General features: G+C 42.7%; 1 protein-coding gene across 3 annotated transcripts in view; it reads right to left on the reverse strand.

Annotated features, from left to right (window-relative positions):
- Nucleotides 1-1,756: 1,756 nt before the first annotated feature.
- BTBD9 (BTB domain containing 9) overlaps nt 1,757-19,817 on the reverse strand; it is a 207,661-nt gene continuing 189,600 nt past the window's right edge. For all 3 annotated transcript variants that reach the window (XM_066611621.1, XM_066611619.1, XM_066611620.1), the window contains one exon: nt 1,757-2,804. In XM_066611621.1, the coding sequence (XP_066467718.1) occupies nt 2,637-2,804 (168 nt within the window). In that variant the 3' untranslated portion in view covers nt 1,757-2,636. The remainder of the gene's footprint in view (nt 2,805-19,817) is intronic.

Below are 19,817 nucleotides of genomic sequence, written 5' to 3' on the forward strand. Positions count from 1 at the left end.
CAAGGGCCAGTTTATATATTGCAACAGTAATGTATAAGTCACTTTCCTGTGGCTTTAAGTCTTACATAACTCATATAACTCCAATAATACATGGCTGAAGGAATCTGTGCTGGGGTTTCCTTATCTATAAACCCTGGAAATGGAGGCACCTATAAAAGACGCCTCTGTGCCACTCCATAATATTCCCAAGTGCACAATTAGCTTTTCATGAGACAATGAAAAGGTTGAAAATTCACACTGAAACAAACAAAAAAGCCAAGCTCATCTAAAAGAAAAAAAGCACCTGTTGTTTACAGCAGTGTTTCCCAAACTGTGAGCTGGGACCCACTGGTGGGTTATGGCTCAAATCTATGCCAAAAGTCTTACTTGGAATCCCTGGGGGCTGCTTCCGGGTTGCGCTGGCCCACAACCACTCCATTGGCCCCTGTGAGCATCAGAATGCATTTCAGACATGACGGGAAGCTGCTTCTGGTTTGCTTCAATGACTTCCTGTGGTGTTCAGGAGGCATTCTAAGTACCGTAGAGGCCAATGGAGTGGATTGTTGGCCAGCATGACCCAGAAGCAGCTGCCGGGAACTCCAAGTGAGGCTTTTGGGGGCAGAATTCAGCATTGTGTTGTGACCGATCATGGAGCATGAGGTGGGTTGTGGTGCTCAAAAGTTTGGGAACCACTGGTTTACAGCCTATAAACCTTGGATGCAGTTAACCAGGCATTCATCAATCCTTCATTTGTCTGAATGGGGTTTGCATGGAAAATAACTGGAATTTTTCCAACAGCAGTGTTTAGTTGGATGTGCCCAGATGTTGTTTATTGCTCACCTCCTGTCTTTCCTTATGATGTCATTACCTTGAAAAGAGAAGGCTAATGGCATGGAATTATACAACGCAAATCATCCTGTTTTCAGCCATAGTGCAGCACCATGCACTATGACACATCAACTGACACCTTCCAGTCAAATTCCAAGAGCAGCTCCCCATGTAATTAGGGGGTCGGGCAAGATGCTGCACCCAGAAGGCAGACTGTTTAATGGGAATCAAGTTAGGGCATGTCAGGTAAAAAAAATGAGAACCCCTTTTTCTTTATCGCTCTGAAGCCGTATTGCTATCTATTCTTCCCCACTTTTATTATGAACAGCGTTTAGCAGAATGCAGCACTTAGTTTAAGCAGTGTGACAATGTTATTTATAGATACTTCAGTCAAAACAGTTTATATGAAACCATTACCCCACTTAAAAAAATCATTCACAGCCACATTCTCCAACATCACAAACTTGAAGACAAATGGATTTTCTTCTTTCTCCCCCCAAATTAGATAGGTCTATGACATCAGTATCTGTGTGTAAATGCATAGCCATTTTCACTTGCGCAAATGCAGTAAGATAGAACTGAAATTGCATGGACTGGAGCTGGGGAATTCTGCCTGTGAAAACCTTCAGAATAATCCAGTAAATAATCTGATTCTTGCAAAGGATAGGTCCTGTGTGATGCAAATTATTTAAAACACAAACCAAATCTAACAAGAATACTGAAATCTGTATTTATGGAGATTATGTGAAAAGTTTCTTAAAAAGGTTTTTTAAAATATATATATATATATATTCCCTAATGGAAAAATGTAATCTTTCTCCCCCCAAACAAATGAAGCTATAAATATCCAGCACTGAACTCCCATCTCTGATCAATATCAAATCTGGCTGACACAACAGCAGTCAGAGGGATTTCTGTTTTCCAACAAAAAAAGATACTTAGAAATCTATACTGATAATTATATAATTACAGCATGATTTAATAATTTTGAACAAAGTCAACATTTAGGAACCTGACAATCTGTTTTACAAAACTGGTAAGAAGTGAACATTTTGTAACTTGTTTCAGATAGTCAGAGGTCCAAGACAGAATCCTTCCATTGAACTGTTTAATTCATGACCTCCTTAAGGGGTTTTTCTTGTCAAACAGAGTAATAGAGTCAGATTAGCACATGCCTGCCTGTATCAAGTACTGTAGATCTGTGTGATAAAGCATGGTGAACATGGAAATATTTCAATAAAAACTGAGGGGAAAAAAGGCAAACAAAGAAACATACCTATAAACATATACACACACAGTTTGAAAACGGCTTGCAGTTTACAAAGAAATATGAATTACACATAAATTAAATAATAAAAATATGGTACGGATAATAATAATAATATGTAGACATATTTTCCAAGAACATTTTCAGGAAAAGCCTTTTTCCAACTAGATGCCTTCCGCAGGTCTGTGGAATAATCTGTCATCCCTACTGTTCATATGGCATGTCTGTATGATTTGGCTTTTTGCATTTTTTCCTTCAGCTCTACCTGCTGAGTTTGGTTAAAGAGGTAGGGTGTAAATAGGAAACTTGATGAAAACGGAAAGCTTATTTTCTTTCTCCCTCTCCTGCAGAACAGCCTGATTTGAACAAAATTGAAAGTGTGAAGCAGCCCCCTTGCGTCTTTGGACAACTTCTTCCATTTGAATGTCCCCAGCTGCTAGTTATGGTCCCCTTTGTTGTTTTGGAGAAGGAAGAGGTACCCACACAAAAAGCTAGTAAACAATTTTATCATGGCACTGGGGCTGCAAACGCTGTTCTCTGCCCCCTTGCAAGGTTGGTGATCTTATGAGTGAGAGGTGGATCCTGGGATGGAGTGCACAGAACTAGTGCTTGAAGCTCGAGGTGGGCGGGAAATCAGCTGCTGCCCACTGGTGCCCACATCTTCCTCACTCCCTTCTTCCTTGTGGGCAGCAGTTTGGGCAGGGCACTCAAAATGCACACAGTGAAACACCTGAAAAACAAGAGAATATAAACCAATCAAATGAAAGTGTCAGTGCAAGCAGAACTAATCAACGCATATAGTTTTTTTTTAATGGCAATAATTTTGTCAGAACTAAATGTTTAATGGATTATATAGGAGGGGTTCATAGTAAAGACTGACATCTTAAGTCTGCAACCCTATACACACTTTTCCACTGAATTTCCCACTAAATCTGTTATTGATGGGCAGCCCAATCCTGAGCTGTCCAACATGCAGGGCTTCCTAAGGCAGGTAGCTCCTTCTCTCAGGATAGGCGGGTCAGACAAAGCTTCCTGAGTGGAGGGGCTCCCCCTTGCTTCGCAGACTGACCTTCACCTCTGGAGAAGCAGGTGAGGTTTCCTCTTTGCCAACTTACTTTGCAGGCCAGCATCTCTTTTTCATTGAGGGGGGTGCCCAGCCTCCCCATGGGACAGCTTAGTCCCTAGCAGCCCATTTGCTGCTGCGCTGCTTCCCATGTTTTGCTCCTGTAGGTTCTTTCAGCACCAGGCAGCAGGTTGCAGTGGTCATTTTAGCTGCCTTTTACTTCTGGAGTCTCCTTCAGCTCCAGGCAGCAGGTGGCAGCAGCCATTTTTGCTGCCTTGGGATTACAGACATGCCATTCTGTGCCCCTAACCGCCACCCGAGGGGGCAGGAGAAGGGTCGCAGGAGCCAGCCAGATAACTGCAGGGCCCCCCTTGTTCCTGCAGCTATGTGCTTTAGGGGGGCTTGGCTGGCGGAGAGCCCTAGCGTGGTGGGAAGAAGCGCTCCCTCCTTCCCACCTTTTTTCCCTGCAAGGAGGCTGCAGGGAATGTGAGGCTCAGCCAGGCTTGATTGTAGCCCATGCTTGGAGGCTCCCTGACCTGGCTGTGTTGCCAGGCCAGCGACCTTCACTGCAGACACAGAGGAGGGCGTGTGACAGCCAGTTTCCTCTCTAGCCAGCGGTAGTTAGACTCCCCCCCCCCCAACAGTGGGGGTTTGGGGGGTTTGGCTGGCAGTGGGAGGGAGAGTAACTGGTCTTATAGCCGTCCTTCTCTGCGCCTGATTCCTGGTGGGGGGACCCCTGAGTCGCCATTTGGGTTGCTGTCCTCCCCCCTCCTTTTTCTGCAGGGAAGGGGGGCATCCTAGCCCTCAGGGTCACAGGTGTGATTCTCAATGCCCTGTTTTTCTCTCACTTTTAGAAGGCCAGCTTTAGAGAAGCAGAATGCAAATTAACATGGGGAGCAGGCCTGATGGTCAGGAAGCCTCACTGTTTAACACAGTTTGCTCTGCCTAGAGAGCCACCCACTTTTGTCCATTATGCAAACTGGTTTTTCAAGTTTTTTTATTTACTAAATTTTTATCTGGTTTTTGATATAGAGCAATTGACACAGCTTATGCTGATTCCTCTTCTGCAGGAGGTTGGTTCTCACTAATTAAGTGCAGTTAATGTATTTTTCCTTTTGCTTTTACAAAATTTCAGAATTTTATTCTGAACTTTTCAGAATTAAACGTTTTTGTATGTTTGTCTCAGTAAAATGACTAGCTAGCACTGGCATGCAAAAGTTGGTACCTTCTTCTGTGACAATTCTGTTGACTATTTAGCAACTGTGCATATATTGGGAGTCAAAGAAAAGGGAATCTGCTAGGCGTACATTTTGCCCCAGAGCATATCCACAGTGAAGCTTCCTGGGTTCTCCTTTTTCTGCTTCAGCAGAAACTAAATGTTAGAACACATATGTAATAGAATAAGGTATGATGTGGTTTACTATTTTGCATAACAAAATTCCATGTGAATTGGATTTTGAGTGTTCAGCCCACACCACCCTACATCTGTTGCGCAATATTATTTATGGATCTTGGAGGCAAACTGAGAATAGGCACAGTGAACAATTGTACTCAACCTCTCCTCACCCCCAAATCTATCAGCTATATCCCAAATATGCATGTGTGGTCTTAGAAGACCATTTAGCAAAAAATACAATTTTTGCAAGGTATTAAGCACCATTTACAAAAAGAGTGTAGCTAGGAATTTCTTAGTACATCAGATGACCTTTTGGCCACAGTGCTGACACACTTCAAAAATGTGAATCTTTGGTTTTTCAGAGGATTTGGTTGACAAGCAATTGCTTACTGGCCTTTTGCATTATACAGTTGCTAATGACTCTTCTGGGCTGTCATTAATCTAGAGGGAAATCTTGACCTCATTAATTTCAATGGGAGATTTGCAATTAGTTGTGATGGCTTCAAAATTTCACACCTATTCTAATTGGTGGCAATTAACTTGATTATAAATGCTAAAGCAAAATGTTTTAGAATTCATATGTGTAATTGTCCTGATTGTGAGTCACCAGTGTCCTGATGCAAGGATTTTAGAAACATTTAACTTGATTTTATACTGAGGCAAGCTAAATTAGATCTCCCCCCCCCACCCCCAAGATGCTACAACTAAAATGCTAGGAGCCATTTTCAACCACTGTGCCGTGGCACACTGGTGTGCCACGAGTGGTTCACAGGTGTGCCACAGGAATTTAGGGGAAGGTCATTTATTAATAGGGCCAATGGGAGATGTGAGCCCCCACTGGCAGCATGGTGTGCCTTGTCAATTGTCAAAAACCTGGTAGTGTGCCTTGACCATTTTAGTGCCAAGGGAGCTACGGCAGCTCTGGAGCTGCTGTAGAATCAGAGAGTTCCGTGTCGGATCATGTGGTCCGAAATGGGGCTCAGGATCCAGTGAAGCTGAGTTCCACCAGTCCTGCCCCATCTCTCCCTGCTTCCTCCCCACGATGACTCCTCCCTGCCCTCTTCCTGCCTTCTCTGTGGCTCCCCCCACACTCCCACTCACCTCTCTACCTCCAAGCAGTTTGGGTGACTGCCTGGTGGAAGAATGTGGACCCAGTGCCGGAGCTGGCCCAGTGCGAGCTTGCACTGGGCTAGTTCTGGTGCTGGGCCTGCGGTAAGGCTCACAAATGTGCCTTATGGCACGTTTGCGACAGTGTGCACCTGTGGTAAGCTGGTGCGTATGGGCTCTGTATTGGGCCCGAAGTTCCATTTGGACTTCTGAATGAACATGGTTAGCAGTGGGCAGCAAAAGATACAATTGTGTATTTCAAACCTTTGAATTTATATCTGTTAACACAAATACTGTAAGTGAAATACTGAGGGCCAAGCAATATGCGATGCAGGCAATCCATGAATGAATCTCTCAATATCTTTTTGCCAAAAGCAGTTACAGAACCACTGATGTGGATTGGGGGAGGGGATTTAATTCTTTCCCTCACCCATTCTAATTCACCAATGCAGATCTATCCCCTCCCTGCAGCGTTGTTATTAACTACAGAAGAGAAAATATAAGGTGCTTCTACTGTGCTTGTGTGATTTCTTCTTTGTAATGGTGGGGTTCAGGGAAGAAGTTTACACTGAGGAATCTGTACCACAGACCCAATCCAAATTGGGGTTCCCATGCCTGCTTTCATCAAAATTAAAAATGTCAGGAGATCTATTCATAGGTCATGTGTGGTTGGCATGCTCTCTCACAAATTGTGCAGCAGGGAATACAACTAAAAAAACCATTCAAAACCCCCCTTTTACATAGAAAAAAACTTTCACAATAATTCATAGCATGGTTGAGCAACTAATGGATTGTGACTGCTTGGGGTGAAAGAAGTTGATCTGTGGATTACTAATTATTACAACCACTTTGTGCCTATGACACTTGTGTAACTACATTCCATGTGACTATGACAATGGATGTGTCATCTGGGGAAACTCTGGCATTTTCTGAAATACAAAATAGAGTGCTTTGATTGCTCCAAAAATACAATCACTCCCAAAGTAGCACTGTCTTGAGGGAAGACACATGGACTAGATGATGCAAATCAAATCAGAACAAATGTGTTTTTAATACACAAAGTAGTGATTGTTCAGAGAAGTTTTTAACCATCTAGTTCCATCAACATACAATACATGTAGAGCACAGTAACTTGTTTTACTGGAGAGTTTCTTAGAGGATGATGAGTCAGTACCACCACCAGCCCTCAAAGTGAACTGCTGTCAAGTCCCACCTCCACAGCTGCAATTCAGTGGGGACCAGATGATACTGCTCAAGAAGCAGGAGCAGCTCAGGGGCCACCAGTGGTTTATCCTTAATATAGAGTACTGCATGCTACAGAAACAACAGCTTCCGTCAGCCCAGAAATATTGACCTTCCTTATCATATCCTGAAATACAGGCACATCCATTACTGTATTGTGAACAAATGTTTCACAAACTTCTAGCACTACTAGTTGTTAAAGGATTTACCCCTCCAAGGCTATGGAAAAAAATAACCTGCAGAGGATATAAGTATTGACCAAACAGGCCATCTGTCTTATAAAGTGACTTGTTAAAAAGCTGTTTTTGTTTATATTTCATTTGCACTTAAGGCACTTATTTCATAATCCGTAAAATTCAACTGACTGTAAATCACACATAAAATATGAATAATTCACAGTTAATGCTTCTTTCCAAAATCCTACTGTACAGTAATATAACAACTGCTCCTCTGTCTTGCCAATTAACTTTAATGAGTGACACAGGCAATGACAAAATGGTATCTGAGCAATTTTTTAAACAATCAATTTGCTTTGGCCTTCCTATTTTCTCTTTATCTGCAACTCACTCCTTATCTCTAAAATCTTTTCTCGAACCTTCTTTAATATTGATTAGAACCTCCTACAGTTTTAGTTGGCTTTTTCCAGGCTACGTTTCACAATCTCAGAAAGTGAGAAGGCCAAAACCACATTAACTTATATTTTCAGAAGGCCATTAGAATATTCTTTCCTTTGTATCTATTCTTTACTGCAGTCTAGAACCCTATTTGTCTTTAAAAGTGTCAACTGTCAGTTAAAGAGGCATCTCCATTGCGCTGTCTGTTCTAGCTCCCATATCTTCTCCCTGAGAGGTCTGAATTCAGTCTCACGAAGCCAGCAGAGCTTACTACACCTAACTGTGCTGGAGTTAAAGGACATGGTTTTGTAGTTTTAATTTAGGTGAGAAGACAGTTTTTCCTGACAAAAAGCAGGCCCAGGGAACAACATGGGTATGCTGTTTTTGTAACTCTGAACATCTGTCTTCACCTCCATACTCAACTAGTACTCTTCCAAATAGACATTTTAAAAAAGATCAAGGACCTCGAGTTCCCTGGTGTCACAAAGAAATGGGTCCTGTGGAAGGCTGCTCTATGAAGTGGAATACTGCATGGGAAAGTGGTGAATGTAGTTCACCAAACATTGCTACTTTCACATTGACAAAGCAACACAAACATATAAGAAGGGGAGAGAGCTCTCTCATTGCCCTCCCACTGCAAAAATCCTCAGAGAGTCTTCTTGTTTGCTTTTGTTGACTGCTCAGCTGTTCCCTCTCCATTTTCTTGGAGAGATCTATCTATATTCACATGATAACATTTCCTTCAATTGTCAAGCTGATTTCCACATTTGCACATATGTGGTTGTGCTGCTGTGATTAAAGACACTCCTCAAAATGCTGCAATTACTTGTACTTTTGATTTTTTTTGAATCAACAGCTGTTGTCATTTTTTCAGCTGCTATGATCTGCAACACAATTCAGGAAAACTGAATATCGTGTTGAAAAGTTATCTAGAATGTATTACTTGCTTGGAAAGGCGGTGTTAATAACAAATGCAACACAGCTCCCAAGCCAGAAGGCAGAGTGGCTGTGTGATGAGATGTATCATCACACTTACCACATCGCTGGGGTCATACACTGAGGGAGAATCCCACCAAACTGTGCCAAAGCAGCAGTGGGTAGGGTGACTACAAACTGCCACTTACTCATCTGAAATAGGTACCTTTGGAATTATTGCAGGGATTTTTTGGTGCCCTCAAGATACTGTTCAGTGCAGCCCAAATATTTACAGGCACAAAACCTATTAGGTGTATTCATGATTCATAAAGGTAGAAGCTAAGGCTCAATACTGTCTACACTGTTCCAAATACAGATTTCTTGATCTTTTCAGGGTTTAATGGTTTCTCAAGTCATACATCATATGCAGAAGGCTAGAGAGATTAGAGTTGCGCCAATGAGATACGCCTTAAGTAATATTATGGAAAGAGGCACTGATGGTAATGATCGATCAGGAGCATTACTAAGACTGCCATTATAAACCAACAACCAAAGAGCCTGGGGGAAACCAATTTAAAAGTGTTTCATAAAGAGAAAAATGGGAAGCCACAAGGAATGGATGAAGTGCTCTTAATGTTGAAGCATGTACCTTTAGAAACTTCCTTAAATCACGAGCTGAAGAATATGAAAAGATAATCAAGAAAAAAAATATTTTAATATTAAATATATTAGTATTAATAACAGAGCTGGTCCAGTGTAGTCTAAGAGACTGAACTGCAAAATAGGAAGCCCCTGTTTGCATCTTCTGTCAGGACCTCACTAGGAGGGCCTTAAGCAAGCCATGAGACCAGCTGGGGCATCATGATCCAAGTCAGGGACGCAGGTAAAATCCTTTCTGTCCTTGTGCATTAAAGAAAGAAGGCAGAGTGTGCATTCAAAGAAGACATGCAATGTCAGCATTCAATCCTGGCCCTAAATGACATCTGAACTTTTCTGGGCCATAAATTTGGTCCAGTGGCATGACCAGTTTCTGAATTGCCCGCATGTTAAGAAATCAATGGAGAAAAAGAAGCCTATAATTTATAAAGTATTTGAAGTTGCTTAACAAATATGATACTCAAAGCCTTTGAGAGATATGGAATTTAGGGCGCAATCCTATCCTGCACTGGAACAGGCAAGCCAGGAGGCTTGCGCTGTATCCAGTGCAGGATAGGGGCCATAAGCGGCTTAGCCAGAGGCAAGGGGAAACCTCTGGAGGTGGCACAAGTCCGAGGAGAGCAGAGCAGCTTGAAGTTGCTCCGTTCTCCCCAGGAACAGGGGTTGGGATCTGGCATAATTGATCCCAGCCCCGCCTCACTCTCCCTGCCCAGGAACACCTCCCTCCTTCCTCCTCCCCGCCTTCCCCACGCCTACCTTTTATCCTTGCGTCGGCTCAGATGAGCCGACGCAAGGCAATGGGAGGAAGCCAGCGCGGAGGCTTCCATCAGCCTCCGCAGGCTGGCGCTTCTGGGAGCACCAGCCTGGTTTCTTCCCAAGGCTTCTTCCTTACGGCATGTTTACGGCCCTCCCAGGCCAGTCACTCTAACTCCACATCAGGATTGTGCCTATAGATTCAGAATGCCTTAACTGTGGAAAATGGCTTTAGTCACTATAAATGCAATCTCTGTGGATCTTAAATTGTGATTAATTCAGGAAATAATTATTCTTAGAATTTAATGGAAACCATGACACCGTCATAGTAAGGGGTTGGCATTGTGGCGTACCTGAAGCATCGGTCTGATCCTCCACCTGGACAGCAATGCTCACTTGTGTGCTACCCAGGCAACAACTGATGCAAACATGTTGTAAGGCACAGTGCAGCAGCTGAGAGGGACAAGGTGCTGCTAGGGAGGCCAGTCGCTGCTGGGCCTCCATGCTGGTGGTGGAAGCAGGAGGAACACTCCCTGGTAAGTGTCCTGCTGAGTACCAGGAAGGTGTTTCAGGTCAGGGGGACAGTGGAAGGTGTTGTTTCTGGGTGGGGGAGGGTGGCCTGCAGGGTAGTTCAGGCCCAGGAAGGGGCAAGGATGGCAGCAGAGGCTGCTACTGGATCCTATCCCACCTTCCTATACCTAAAAGCCCAACAGGAGCTACTTGAATCTGCAATAGTGATTTTGCTGGTGCAGGTCCAAGCACACCAGTGGAGCTGTGGGGGTGCTACACAGGGTAAGGGAGCCAATGTTCCCTTATTCTGAGGAGACCTCCGACTGCTGTTCTGGCCCCACAGGATACAGCGGTGGCCATCTAGATTTTTTTTTTTTAAGATTTAGAACCTTTATTGGCATAAATAGCAGAGAAAAAAATACAAAGAAGAATACAATAATCAACCACCCATCATTTCACAGTAAGATGGTAGAAGGCCCAGGATTCTGACCTGCCAGAACCTCAGAATCAAAGGGTGCAATCTTTTCCAAGACCTCAGGCTCTAGTGTGGATAGAAGAGGCTGGAGCATAATTGAATTCTCCCAACCCTGCATCCCAACTAGCAATGGGACCAGAAATTTCTCACAGAGCACGTCATGTAGTGGACAATTTAAGAATATATGTTCTAAAGACTCCACGTAATCCATTCCACAAGAGTATCTCCTCTCTGAGTAAGGAAACCTGCCTGCTAATAAGGCCAAAGGAAAAGCATTGTACCTTGCAAGCGAGAATGCTCTGTGAGCCGTGGGCACCACAGATGATACAAGAAAAAGGCTGGCTTTCCAAAGCTGACTGGAATATGTAAATAAAGTGGAGAACATATGGTATTAGCAACAGTGAACAGCTCCTGTCATTCAGTGTCAGTAATTCTTTCACTGATAATCCTATATGCTTCAGCTAGGCCAATCATACCTAAACCTGCAGTATCCAGCCCTATCGATTTAAGCTTTGTCAATACATTGGCAATCTCCAAAGGCAGGACTGAATCAAGCAAGAGTTGGTGCATTAGACCAGAAGGAGCAGGATCCCAAGCCAGAATTTTAATGATCTCAGCCATGCCAGTGTCTTCACCCAAATAAACCCCACTTCAAGGCACAAGACAGAGTAGGGAACACATCTAGGTAAACCCAATATCCTCTGCAGGAAGGAGGTTTGTATACATTCAATGACTGATCCAAAGCCTTATACCAAACAGAGGAACCGTAAAGCCTGTGAGAGAACTTAGCCTTAAAGAGCATATTTGCTTCCCTAGTTAAAGAAAAAATAGGTGATTGCTAAAGATGTATTTTTGGATACATTTTGAACTGCATTATGATGGAAAGCCCATGTATATAATGAAAGTTAATACCCAGGTACCTGAAATGCTTTACCTGTTCCATTTCATTGCCTTTACACAACCATTTAAAAACTTTCCATTTAAAAACAGTTATTGGCAAAAACCATAATCTTAGATTTAGAGTAATTAATCTGTAACTTGTTGGCTGTGAAATACTCTATAGAGTTGTTGAGCAAACATTTTAAGCCAATTCGGGTGCAGGAAAGAAGAGCTGCATCGTCAGCATACAGCAATAATGGCACTTGACCTGCACCAAGTTTCAGGCAATGGCTATATGCCACCTTTAGAATCAGGCTAAATTGTTTAAAAACAGAATAAACAACGTGGGAGCCAGAACACAGCCCTTTATTAATAGCAATAGGGTGTGTTAAGTTTGCACTTCAAGAGCATCTGACCTTACACAACGTATTAAAGTGAAAGGTCTTAATTAATGGTAATAATCTTTTGTCAATCCCCATACTAGCAAGTTTAATCCAAGTAAGCTCTCTGTCAACAGAATCAAAGGCATCCTTCAAGTCAAGGGAGGCCACATAGAGTCTTGCTTTACATTCCTGACCATGCGGCTCCAGGGCAGCATACCATTGGGCTCTTAGGCACATGATGTGGTCCTGCATAGTGATAAAATCCTTTTGGGGTGCAGTTATCTGCTGTATTAATTCTGTACTACATTGGCATTTGCAAATGCTTACGCTCCTTTTAATTATCTACCTTATTCACGGAAACTATCTGGAGGACAGTGGAAATGGATTCTTTGTATCCCTACTGTAGCTAAAGGACGTAAATTGGAAAGATTTACGTTCCCTCACCAGCAAGTTCCCTTCCCCCCACTACTCTTCAATGGACTGAGGATGGAGGACGTTTTGCAGTAACTTTATCAACATTTGAATACATGGCTTATAGAAGACAAATACATATGCATATATTTTTGGACACTTGGAAGTCTTTTTTTAGAGATCTATGCACAGAGTTCCTATTAATATCTTTTCTGTAGAGTGCTAGTTGTTGACCATTAAAAACTTAAACACTTCCGTTTTTATATAGTTCACTGCCTTCTGGGTGTCACCTGTCGTTTTGAATAAGGTACTTCAATATTTTTTTAACTGACTTACTCAATGGGAGGTATAAAATGTGTTTCCCACCAGTCTGGTGCAGCCTTCTTGTTTTCCAAAATGTTTGAAGATGGCTATAGAATATGAACATTATCTTATTTCTCTGGTCTTTTCAGTTTGATCAAATCAAGTTTTCTAGCCTTTTGGATGCTCTGATTTCTTGATCACCTGCTCAGCATGATTTTCAGTATTTTATCAGTCTCCTTTGGGAAATGAATGTCTCCTTCTGCCATCTGCCTCTCATCTGTCTTCATGAATGTTGTGATCTTTATTTCATTATGTTTTAGGAGTATTTTATGGAGCTTCTAACAATCTCCTTATGCATAAAGCTAATGCAACTTTACTTAGTAGTTGCTAGTACTTTTTGTATTTTTAGAACAGTTCTCATTACTTCTGAAATGGTTCTTTTCTTCACAGGCATTTCTTTATTCCTCTTCTCTAATCTGTTGTCACTTGATGACAGCATCTCACCTATACTCTCAAATTGTATTTAGCACCAGAGAATAGATTCACATTTGGCTTTATTCTTCCATTCTTATTTACCTTACACTAGATGGCAGGGACACTTTTAACATACCATTGATCATATTGTTTCACTTTCCTCTTTGGTTTCCATTTGATTTCTAGGATTTTCTTCATGTTCTTCCGAAATGTGTTACTTTTTGGTGGAAGCCAAAGTCAATAAATTGAAAGTCATCTTGGGTTGGTTCCCCTGATCTGCTTTAGCTGAAATATCTGTGTTGCTATCAGAAAAAGCAGCACACAATTCATATAAAATGCTAAGTATTGTAACTGGCCCACCTCACCCCAGCAGTGTCTGTTCCAATGGCTGGTGCTCTTTTGCATCTTTTTAGATTGTGAGCCCTTTTGGGACAGGGAACCATTAGTCATTTGATTTTTCTTAACAACAACAACAACACAATAACAATAATAATAATTAAATATTATGTAATAGAAACATGGGTACACTCAGATAAACCCTTCAATGGACTCACAGCCCAATCCTGATTTGCCCGGAGCGCGGAGCTGTCATGGCGGTGAAAATGGCTGCTGCGGCATCCAACACACCCTGGGCAGCCATCGCTGCCTCCTTGAGAGAAGGGGACATTCATTCCCTTCCCCCAAGTAAAGGAAGCAGCCCTGCAATGGGGCTACTTGATTCTATGGCAGCTCTGGAGCTGCCGCAAAGTTGGACAGCGTGTTGGGCTGCAGGGCCTGATACGGAGCTCAGGATCTGAGCTCCTCCAGTCCTGCCCTCCTTCCACCCACACCTATCTCTCTGCTACCTGGTGGTTCAGGTGACTGCCAATTAGCAGAGCACCAGCTTTCTACCAGCACTAGCCCAGCGATTTTGGAGCTGGGCCAGTGCTGAGGACTCTACACCATGCTTGCGACAGTGCACGCTAGCAGTGAGCTGGTGTGCACTGTTTAGGATTGGGCTCACAGTTAAGCAAAAGAACACATGCATTGGGATTCACCCAATGTTTGCCTTTATGCTGTAAGCACTGTCTTGAACAATACTGCTTCTGTCTCAATCTAGTACTTTTCTCTTTTTAAAAATTGTTAGTACTTATATACTCTTTCATATGCCTTGAATTCATTTAGCAGTTATGTTTATATTTATCGCATACACTACTTATTCTACCATTTTTTGACAAACTCCTACAGGATTTCTTATCACAGTTTATATAGAATGCTAATTCTGAAATAGTCAGGAGTCATGTTTTTTGTATCATCCTCAAGTTTATTTTCCAATGTACCATTTACACTCAGGCAACACGGGCAACATCAAGGGGATGTATGATGGTATCAAGCAGGCCCTAGGTCCAACACAGAAGAAAATTGCCCCTCTGAAGTCTGCCACAGGCGAGGTCATCCAGGATCGGGCGCAGCAGATGGAACGCTGGGTGCAGCACTACTCTGAGCTATATTCCAGAGAAAATGTAGTCACCGAAGAAGCACTGAACAACATTGAGTGCCTGCCTGTGCTGGAAGAGCTTGACAGTGAACCAACCCTAGAAGAACTTCACGTGGCCCTGGACTCCCTTGCCTTTGGCAAGGCACCTGGAAAAGACAGCATCCCTGCTGAAGTCCTAAAATGCTGCAAAGAGATCATCGTCGCTGAGCTGCATGAAATCCTCTGTCTCTGCTGGAGAGAAGGTGGAGTACCTCAAGACATGAGGGATGCAAACATCATCACGCTGTACAAGAACAAAGGTGACAGGGGTGACTGCAACAACTACCGCGGCATCTCTCTCCTTAGCGTTGTAGGAAAGCTGTTTGCCCGAGTTGTACTAAAGAGGCTCCAGGTACTTGCAGAGAGCGTCTATCCAGAATCGCAGTGTGGATTCCGAGCCAACAGGTCCACCACTGATATGGTATTCTCCCTTAGACAACTGCAGGAGAAATGCAGGGAACAACGACAGCCACTCTTTATAGCCTTCATAGATCTCACAAAGGCTTTCTACCTGGTCAGCAGAGACGGCCTCTTCAAGATTCTCCCCAAGATTGGATGTCCACCCAGGCTCCTCAGCATCATCAGATCCTTCCACAAGGACATGAAGGGCACTGTTGTCTTCGATGGCTCCACATCAGACCCTTTTGACATCCGAAGCGGAGTGAAGCAGGGCTGTGTTCTTGCACCAACCTTGTTTGGGATTTTCTTCGCTGTCCTGCTGAAGCAGGCCTTTGGAACTGCAACAGAAGGCATCTATCTCCGGACCAGATCAGACGGAAAGCTCTTCAACCTCTCCAGACTGAGAGCAAAATCCAAAGTCCAGCTGAAATGTCTGCGTGACTTCCTCTTTGCCGACGATGCAGCTGTCACTACCCACTCTGCCAAAGATCTCCAGCAGCTCATGGATCGTTTTAGCAAGGCCTGCCAAGATTTTGGACTGACAATCAGCCTGAAGAAAACACAGGTCATGGTTCAGGATGTGGACTCACCTCCCTGCATTACAATCTCTGAGCATGAACTGGAGGTTGTCCATGACTTTGTGTACCTTGGCTCAACGATCTCCGACACTCATTCTCTCGATGCCGAGCTAAACAAGCGCATCGGTAAAGCAGCTACCACGTTTTCCAGACTCACAAAGAGAGTCTGGTCCAACAAGAAGCTGACGGAACATACCAAGATCCAGGTCTACAGAGCTTGCGTCCTGAGTACACTTCTGTACTGCAGCGAGTCATGGACTCTTCGCTCACAACAGGAGAGGAAACTGAGCGCTTTCCACATGCGCTGCCTCCGACGCATCCTCGGCATCACCTGGCAGGACAAAGTTCCAAACAACACAGTCCTGGAACGTGCTGGAATCCCTAGCATGTATTCACTGCTGAAACAGAGACGCCTGCATTGGCTTGGTCATGTCGTGAGAATGGATGATGGCCGGATCCCAAAGGATCTCCTCTATGGAGAACTCGTGCAAGGAAAGCGCCCTACAGGTAGACCACAGCTGCGATACAAGGACATCTGCAAGAGGGATCTGAAGGCCTTAGGGATGGACCTCAACAAGTGGGAAACCCTGGCCTCTGAGCGGCCCGCTTGGAGGCAGGCTGTGCAGCATGGCCTTTCCCAGTTTGAAGAGACACTTTGCCAACAGTCTGAGGCTAAGAGGCAAAGAAGGAAGGCCCATAGCCAGGGAGACAGACCAGGGACAGACTGCACTTGCTCCCGGTGTGGAAGGGATTGTCACTCCCGAATTGGCCTTTTCAGCCACACTAGACGCTGTGCCAGAACCACCTTTCAGAGCGCGATACCATAGTCTTTCGAGACTGAAGGTTGCCAATATATATATATATATATTTACACTATGCCAGAAGGAATTTTTACAAAACACTTTCCTGACATATTGCAGTTGGTGTTGGTTTATTATAGATGTAACTCTGTGGTTTTGAAATGTGGTAGAGTTTGTTGGGACTGACAACTGATTAAAGAATTTTTAGTTCACCATCAACATTTTAACTATTTAATCAATAAAATTGATTTTTTAAAAAGTTGAACTTTTTAAAAGTTGTACCTCTGACTTTTTGCTACAGGCAACTTAAGACAGCTAACAATCAGAATCAAAACCAAACTCATAAAGAGCACAATAATCAAAATTCGGCAATTAAAATGCAGCTAAAATCATGCAGAAATGAAACCATTATGAAATGAATTCATGAAAAAATCTGCACACTTTGCACAGCCAGGCTGCTGCCACAAGTAACGAGCGAAGCTCGTTCCAGAGAAGCCGTAGCACCAGTAAGTTGGTATAGGGAGTAGACCAGGGGTGTCAAACTCATTTCATACTGAGGGCCGAATTGCATTCATAATATCTGCTGAGGGCCAAAAGTGATGTCATTAGGCAGGAAGTGATGTCATTAAACAGGTCATGACCAAAAATAAGCACTTTTTCTCACTTGGGAACTCATTAACTGCAAATGATAGAAGAGAAAATATACATATTTTGATCATATTCAAGATAAGGGAGAGCTCAATTTTCAAGCGGGCTTCCCTTTCAGCAGTAACACCTCAGCATGGCTCAGCAGCTGAGAGCCTGAGGGCTGTATAAAAAGCTTCCACAGGCCGCATCTGGTCCCTGGGCCTTATGTTTGACACCCCTGGAGTAGACGGTCAGCAGGCAATATGGGGAGTGGAGGAATGAAGCAGAGAGTAGGATAGGTTGGAGTCAAGACCGAGAAAGAGGCAGTATCAGCTCTGGCAGCTCCACCAGCTTCCTATCTCCTTTTCCAGCCAGCAAAATCGCTGGAGCAGGTCCAAGTAGACCCATCAGGGCGAAGGCTTACCCCTGGGCAAGGGAACAAATGTTCTCTTACCTTGAGGAGGCTTCCAAGACTGCCCCCTGCAGGATGCAGCGGGTAGTCTGGCGGCATGGCAGTGGTGGTAGGATAGGATTAGGCTGCAAGTCTAGTCTGGTGGCTGACAATGTGAAGAGCCTGATCTGTGCGCTTCGGGCAGTAGGCGATATGAGATTCACAACTACTTGAGTAGGGTCAATTCTACAGGCCATAAACACATAATCATAGGCCATGGTCCTGGACAGAGACAATGACTTCATGTTAAAGACCAGATGGCACAACCAGTGCCATCCATCCACCTATGTACCTTTAAATGTTATAGCTGCAGTCTGAGATGCATAGAAAAGTAGCTCCACAAAATGGCTGGAATGTTAACAAAGTTCCTCAGTGATGACTGATCCTATCTAGGTTAAGAGTACTGTATTATCTGTGATAAATTTCAATCTATCTATTAAACACTGCATGAAAAACGTACAACACACTCTGCATATATCATTGAAAAGTTGAAACATTAATGTATCATTCAAAAGGCTATTAGGGCTTAATTTCACCACAAATGGGGGATTATGAGAACACTTTTCCTAGCAGCAGGCTATCCTGTAATTGTCTACTGTGAATTTACTTCCATATTCACTGAAGCATTTGATAATGATCACTGCTGGTGACAGGATGCTGAACTCCAAGTGAAACACTGTTCTGATCTACTGTAATGATTATCATGATCCTAATTGCTACAAACTGTAAATACAGAGGGACATTGTATCTAAGCGTATTAAGTGGAGGAAAAACAAACAAACAAGGGGAACAAGTCCTAGAATACACAGCATATGAAACATGTTTGGAAAAATAACCTCTTACCAGCTCTAAATACTGATTATGCACTTAATAATCTAAATGGTTTATTACTCTGTCAGGAAAATAACAGAAATGTTGCTGCAGACAAACAGCAAGAATAATTCTATTCCAAGGCCATCACTAAGTCCAGTTTATGGTCTTCTTTATACTTCCTCATTGCATGAAATATATATGCAGGAACATGTAATATTCCTGGCTTCAGAGACATTAATCTGCTCACATATAAGATGTCAACAGGCTAAAGTGCTGCTTTAGGCCCCTGGTTTGTGGCAAGAGGGAAAAGAAGCACATGCATGCACAGACAGTTTAAAAGGGATGAATAATTTACCTACTTGCATTTGTGGCTTCTACTTTAATGGTGCTATTATTTATTTTGTGATATGACATAATTCACTTTTTACAAGAATAAAATATATCAGCTTCCTTTTGGTAAAAAGATCATCTATATGACTGACAGGTATAACTATGCTAACCTACATAAAGATCTTTATTTCCAGTTCTAACACACAGTTCGTGAAAACTCAGTAACTTTACTAGATTTGTTTTTTTTTAAAGGGTTATATAAGACCCTTGATCTTTAGGCTCTTGAGCCCATGAATTCATTTCAGTCTTCTTTTTCTCTAGCTTTCAGCCTAGCCTGTATGTGGATATGAACATCTGTTCATAGGACAAAAATAGGATAGCAAGCATTGTGACTTGTGTTGCCTAAAGCTCTTTCATTATGTGAAAGCAGAACTTGGCTGTTAATAATATCCAGTGCAGCTGAGAAAATCACACTATTAACAAAATCCAATGGATGCATTCCTGAAAAGATATACTGCTCAGATCCTACAGAAAATTAGTGGGATGCACACAAGAGTGACTGAACAGAGTCCTGATAAATAAGATTTAGAATGTGATGATGCCTAGGGCGGCATTATGACTCTCCTGGGTCCAAGCACTTTTGCATTTGAGGACCTCTTCCAGTATAATAATATCAATACTAAAAATTTTTTGATATAACTTTAAATACTTCAACATTTCTTCCTGTTTTAGCAAAATGTAATAGATTTGTGTTGGCTTTAAAAGTTTCAGTTTTTTTCTGATGTGAGAAAAAAGTTAAAACATTTTCTTCGACCCTAAAAGTTCATTTTTTTTCCTTCTGATTTTAAAAGAAATTTAAATTTCTTTTAAATTTTCATATCTTCATATAAGGGTAAAGGTCAAGATTCCAGCATTATACAAAGGCAAGTATTGTAGAAAGAAACTGATTAGAGGATCAGGATTGTCCCAAAGACAGTATATCCCAAGACAATGATTCTGGAACTATTTACTTATAAATACTAACACTTTGTTCCAGCTGTGGCTGCA

The sequence above is a fragment of the Tiliqua scincoides genome, chromosome 1, assembly GCF_035046505.1.
Source record: "Tiliqua scincoides isolate rTilSci1 chromosome 1, rTilSci1.hap2, whole genome shotgun sequence".
In the NCBI taxonomy this organism is placed as follows: Eukaryota; Metazoa; Chordata; class Lepidosauria; order Squamata; family Scincidae; genus Tiliqua; species Tiliqua scincoides.